Source organism: Miscanthus floridulus, chromosome 8 (genome assembly GCF_019320115.1).
Source record: "Miscanthus floridulus cultivar M001 chromosome 8, ASM1932011v1, whole genome shotgun sequence".
NCBI lineage: Eukaryota > Viridiplantae > Streptophyta > Magnoliopsida > Poales > Poaceae > Miscanthus > Miscanthus floridulus.
The window spans coordinates 13789323-13795179 of record NC_089587.1 but is presented as its reverse complement, the minus strand read 5'-3'; the positions used below and the strand labels follow the sequence as shown (position 1 = coordinate 13795179).

General features: G+C 49.7%; 1 protein-coding gene across 1 annotated transcript; it reads left to right on the top strand.

The window, feature by feature from the left end:
* The first annotated feature begins 2303 nt into the window (after window positions 1-2303).
* Window positions 2304-3248, top strand: LOC136471159 (uncharacterized). Its single transcript, XM_066468888.1, has 2 exons — window positions 2304-2579; window positions 2738-3248. Exons 1-2 carry the CDS (start codon window positions 2400-2402, stop codon window positions 2942-2944), a joined length of 387 nt encoding a protein of 128 aa, XP_066324985.1. The 5' UTR covers window positions 2304-2399; the 3' UTR covers window positions 2945-3248.
* Window positions 3249-5857: the final 2609 nt, after the last annotated feature.

The window sequence follows — 5857 nt, the reverse complement described above, 5'->3', positions numbered from 1 at the left end:
TACTATTGTGTTGTATGACTGCACAACTTGATGTTGATTTATCGTTCAAACATGGTAGGGTCAACCAAGGTTGAAATCTTTATTTGACCTCACTGGAAATTTTCATTCCCGAAATGACACTACCGTAAGAATGGGCATGTAACGGTGTTAATTGAGACGCAAAAAGACGATTTTGATGGTAGTGTCATTTTTTCAAAAGCAGTTGCAGCAGGTGACTACGGCAGGTGTCCCAGTACAATATGTGCGACACCAGATCTGTTTTTGCAACATCCAGATGAAACACTTGCAACATATGTCGGAAACAGCTGAAACACTTGCAACATACGTCTGAAAAACACACTTAAGGCCCTGTTTGGTTGAGCTGTGGCTGTGGGAAAAAGCTGCTGTGGGCTGTGAGCTGTGAAAAAGCTGCTGTGGGCTGTGAGCTGTAGAAAAGCTGAAAGCTGTTTGGTTAAACAAGTATAAAATATACCTTTTATCTTTATCTCTCTTGAAACAACTATGGAAGAGCTTTTTATTCCACCAATTTCGAAAAGCAGAAAGCCAAAAGCCAAAAGCAGGGTCAAACCAGCTTTCAAAAATGAACTACGGAAAAGCAGCTGCTTCTGAAAAAGCACCCTCCAAAAACAGCCCCTTTGGTTGGGCTTTTGGCTTTTGGGGCCAAAAGCCAAAGCCAAAAGCCCAACCAAACAGGGCCTAAAAGCCTTAAACATATGCAACATCTAGATGAAACACTTGCAACATACGTATGAAACACCTTGCAACATAGGTCTGATATAGATAAAATATTTGGAACATACACTTGAAACATACGTGTGTAGCCATGGCAACATGTGCATCATCCGGATTTACTTTTACAACATTCCCATCTACTTTTATAACATCAATATAAAACACTTGCATATACCTCTAGAACACCTAAACATACATTTGCGACATGCTCTTTCAGCGCAAACATCTCCTTGCTGCTTTCGCGAATGGAGGCTCGTCGGCGCGTGGAGGTCACCGGTTTGCTCGCCGGCAATGCGGAGCTGGGCGACACGGGCGGTGATGGCGCAGAGGACGGGTGGGTGGCACATGAAGGTCGCCGGCGCGGAGCTCGCCGGCGACGCGGAGTTGAGCGGCTGTGCACAAAGAGCGGGGTGGGTGCGGCACGAGCAGCGGTGGCACATAAAGGCGAGTGGGCACGACAGCGGTGGCACAGATGGTGGGTGGAGCGTCCGGACGGCCCAGCATTTCCGTTTTTCTATAAATTTGACCAAAACTAGAAACATAGAAGCAAGTACAAATATAGGAATGAGAAATTATGGGGACACATGCATCATCCTCGTCTGTTTGCTTAAGCTTATTCAGAACTAACAATATTTTAGCATAAGCACCAGCGTAAGCCAAATTTTAGCATAAGTAGTGACGTGACCACAAGGTCGGTCACGCCACGTGCATCCGAAACTGCTGTATCTTTAGCGTGCCTGACTCGTGATGGGGGGGGGGGGGGGCACATGGCGTGAGTCGTGGCGTGCCTGACTCGGGATGGGGGGGGGGGGGGGGCACATGGCGTGAGTCGTGGGCTCGTGGCACATGCCGCCGCTCGCCTGCCTCTAAAGAGCGAGATATGTAAATGTATGTATAGCAGCATATACAGGTTCTGTTCGCTTGTGTTATAATCTATACTTTTTAGTTTATTTTTTTAACTAGAATAATATTTTTCTTTCACAATAAATCAGCTAGAACAGTATTTGGGTTTTTTTTTTCAACGAAGCGAATGAGAGCATCCCTACGATTCGAATCTTCGATGCTTCCTAGATACCGTGTGATTACGATCGCTCGGAAAGGTGGCCCGACGGCGGACGCTACGTACCAAAGCATCCTTAATCACGTGCGCGGCGCACACACTCGAGCGAAGGGGAAAGCCGGCCGAGCCGAATCCTTCACGGACACGCGGTCGGTCACACGGACGAGACGAATCACGCATCTCGTGCCATCTGGCTCACACATCAGCCTCGGAGAGGTTACTCTCAATCAAATCAGCCAGCCAAATAAAGTCCGTGTTAATCGAGCAATTTGCCAGGTGACAAGGACGTGTCATGGCGAGTGAAACCGTGCAAAAAACTGGACACCCCGCCCCGCCCCGCCCGGCCCAAAAAGCGCGCGCACACAGGATCCACCACTGCGTGCATGCGTGCGATGCGTGGCCCCATCGTCCCCACACACGACGACACGCTGACCTCCGCAGGCCGGCGCTATATATTCAGCAGCGACCCACTCGAGGCGGGCTCCATCATCCATCTCCTGGTGTACCGCTATCTCTGCGTCCAGCCTCCGCCTCTTTGGATTGTTGGTGACTGCTCCAGCTAGGGATAGAGACAGGAGTCTGGAGTCGTATAGTAGCCTTGTCGATCATGACGTCGTCGCCCGAGCTGCCGCGCTGCGACACGGAGACGTTGCTGAGCCTCGGCCGCCCCGCCCCCGCGCCGCCCCGGTGCCACGCGACGGGCGAGCTGAAGCAGAAGCAGAAGCAGGCGGCCGCCACGCGCTGCTGCTGCTGCGGCGGCGGCGGCCGCACTGCCACGGAGCTCCAGGTGCGTACGCAATCTCGCCGGCCATGTGTTTGCTTTGTTGTCGCGTCCTGTAGTACGCCAAGTAGCTACCGAGCTAGGAGTCGTTGTAGTTCAATCAATTGTGTCATGGATCGCGGATCGGTTTTACACTTTTACCTGACCAGGAGTGATGTCTGCAGGCGATGGCGATCCTGCGTGTGGCGAGGCGAGCGGCGGCGGAGGAGGAAGGGGCGTCGGTTGACGGCGGCGCGGCGGGCCTGTCGATGAGGAGGTCGATGGAGTGGTTCCTGCAGCGGCGGCGGGAGGTGAGGCGCCAGCGCGGGGCCGCCGCCGCCTCGCCTTCGTCGTCCTCGTCCTCCTGCTTGACTGACAGTAGCCGAATCTAGCTAGCTTCGATTCCGTTTTCATCAGCATGCAGATGCAGCTCAGTTCAATGCAGCGTTCGTTCGTTTTTAGAAGAACCGGACAAACCATTTTTTGGAAGAACATGAACAGCTCATATGCGCGTTAATTGTTGGAGCGAACGCGACGCCGCAGCAGCGCGTGGGCGCCGCGGCCAAACCAAACCTGCAGCTGCAGTTCGAAAACAAGAGTACCCGTGGGTCTTGCTCTCGCACCCCGCGCACGTGAGTTTTGCTAGGCAACTGCAACTTTCCCCCACCTAGCCAACGCCCTACGTCCCGAGCTCCCTACGAGCTAAGTAGGCTGGGCTGCGACCCTACCGCGCACGCGGCAGGCCGCCACCCGGCGGCGCCGTGCACGCCTACACACCAGTCTCTCTGGAGCTCTAGCCTCTACCCTGGTGTGTGGCTGTAAAATTCGGGGGTTGCTGTTTGTACATGGATTATCGAAAAAGACTTAACAATCAGTTAGTTTAGTTCACTTGTTCAGATGCCAAGACTAAACTTTAGGTCTAGTGATCCAAGCAGATCCTAAACTACTCGTCCTGGCACAAACAGCTTAAAGATTTACTCCGTATATATTTTTGAAGAAGTTAGGGTTCTTTGACATTTTGTATTGGAAACCGTGAGGTTTGGAACATTGTTTCCTTTCCTTTGCAATTACTACTTTGGTACATCCGGTTGTTGTAAGAGCTTAGGGCTTGTTTGGCAGGGCTCCTCTTCGGCTCTGGCTCCGGCTTCTCCAGAGGAGCCCTGCCAAATGTTTTCTTGGAGGAGCTGTTTTTCAGTAAAAAACAGAGGAGCTGGAGCCGTTTTGGAGGAGCCACAATTTGTGGCTCCTCCAAAACGGCTCCGGCTCCTCCGGAGGAGCCCCTCAGGAGGAGCCGTGCCAAACAAGCCCTTAGTTTGTTCTGTTCATCGTCGTTTGGATAGTAATTTGTTGGCAAGCATCTCCAAGAGATCATCTAATTTGTTTTGTAAAGCTAAATATGGCTATTATCAAAAAAAAAAAAAAAACGTCTCCAACAGATTGGCTAAGCTGCTCTCCAAATCTAGTCGCTCGCCATCCCGAAAATCTCGCTTGCGATATTTTGATAGCCGGCATGGCTCGCCATCGCAGTTTCCCCGTGCTCGGTGGCTCCTTCCCGCGTGTGGCGTTCTCTTCCCGCACCTGCGGCTCCTTCCCGCGTGTCACGCCCTTGCCGGCGGCCAACGACGATGATAACGCGCGCGTCTGCGATCTGGACGCCGCTCTCACAAAAGTAGGAAGGGAAGTCCCTCACGGCTTGCTCGGTCAGATTCTCGTGGAACATCTGGCGTGCGGCCGCCCGCGTGGATTACAACAGGGAGCAATGCTCCTCTGCACATCTCACCGCATTAATCCACGAATTCTCGTTCAGTGTGCATTGAACCTTATTATCTGTAATCTGCAATGTGCTGCGATGAAGGCCAAACAAAGATTGGCTGCCGCCGCTGCCTCAATGGCAGCAACGAGGAGGCATGTTGATGTGCCTGTGCCTGTGCCTCTGCTCGTGAGGAGAGTCATGAGCACCAAGGAATATGACTGACCAGGAGGAGAGCTTAGAGGAGGTGCTGCTCCTGTGCGGGGAGGTGGATGCCTTGTGGACGGAAGTGTAGCGCCTGCTGTTCAACGTGGACCTTCATCACCAACCGCAAGCCAAGCTGCCGCTGTCATGCCCCCGAGGTGCTCGATAATAGAGCCTGTCTACTGTATAACCGCGTGTTTAAGTAGAAGCTAGCACTCGGTTGTTGGCTAACTGCAAAACACACGAATTCAAAACAGATAAAAAAACCGTGTGTTTTAGCATAAGCTAGCACTCGGTTGTCGGCTCCCTTGAAAATACACGATTTTCAACAGAGAAAAAACCGTGTATTTTACAACAAACTAGCACACTAGCACACGGTTATTGGCTGCCCGTAAAACAATTGATTTTTAAAGAAGACAACATCTATTGTAATTTCTGTGCAACTGAAGTGTAAAATAGTAAAGCACAATGACTAAGATGAAAAAATAGCCCATTAAACATGTAGCAGTCCATAATAAAAAGCCCAAAAACATAAATCCATAGGAATATAGTAGATAGACTTGGGAGCGAAGCAAAGCAAAAACAGATCTGTTGTGCGTGGGGAAAGCCTCTGCTCTGCTCACGCTCACGCAGAGCAGGGGAAAGGGGGGCATAAATCATATTGCAAAGAAGAACAATAGGAAATTTCAAGAAGAAGCACTACAAAACTGATCCATACCTCGTCAGCAAAGGTTAGTATCCCAATCTTTTTAATCTGTTTTTCTAAAAAAGCAACAAAAAACACAATAGCACCTCAGATCAAAGACTAGGAGAACTTGGATCATGCATGAAATTTGTATTTATGAGAGCTATAAACACATTCAGGATGGCAAAGATGGCCTGCTTCTTGTGCTTGCTCCAACAACAGGGCGTGGCCCTGGTTGCTCACTGTGCACAAGAAGCAGGTCCAGCACTTGGGGTTGTGATGTGGTCTAAAGGTAGAAACAAGCCTACAGAAAGAAAAAGAAACCAAGATAAAAGTCTGCTAGCTTTTACACCATCTTACAAAACCACCTATGTTGTACATAGAAATAAAGACAAACCGGCACACAACCATACATGCATGACGAAAAACCACCTATGTTGCTGGATCACAATTTTCTATGCCAAGTGCTTAATCACCATTTCCTACATATAATTGATGCTCCAACTTTATAGTAGTAGAAATCACACACAATCGAATTTTCTAGGCCAATTTCTAAAAGTAATTCTACAGCCACACCACTCAGCAATCCTCAACTAAAATTACAAATATATCTGTTATGCATTTGCTATATTCCTATTATAAATAAATTATAAAACAAAAATATGG

What these genes read in the sequence shown, in the direction of transcription:
- LOC136471159 (XM_066468888.1), top strand. Translation starts at nt 2,400, where the DNA reads ATGACGTCGTCGCCCGAGCTGCCGCGCTGCGACACGGAGACGTTGCTG. An exon ending in GCACTGCCACGGAGCTCCAG is followed by an intron (nt 2,580 to 2,737) that starts GTGCGTACGCAA and finishes TGATGTCTGCAG; the next exon opens with GCGATGGCGATCCTGCGTGT.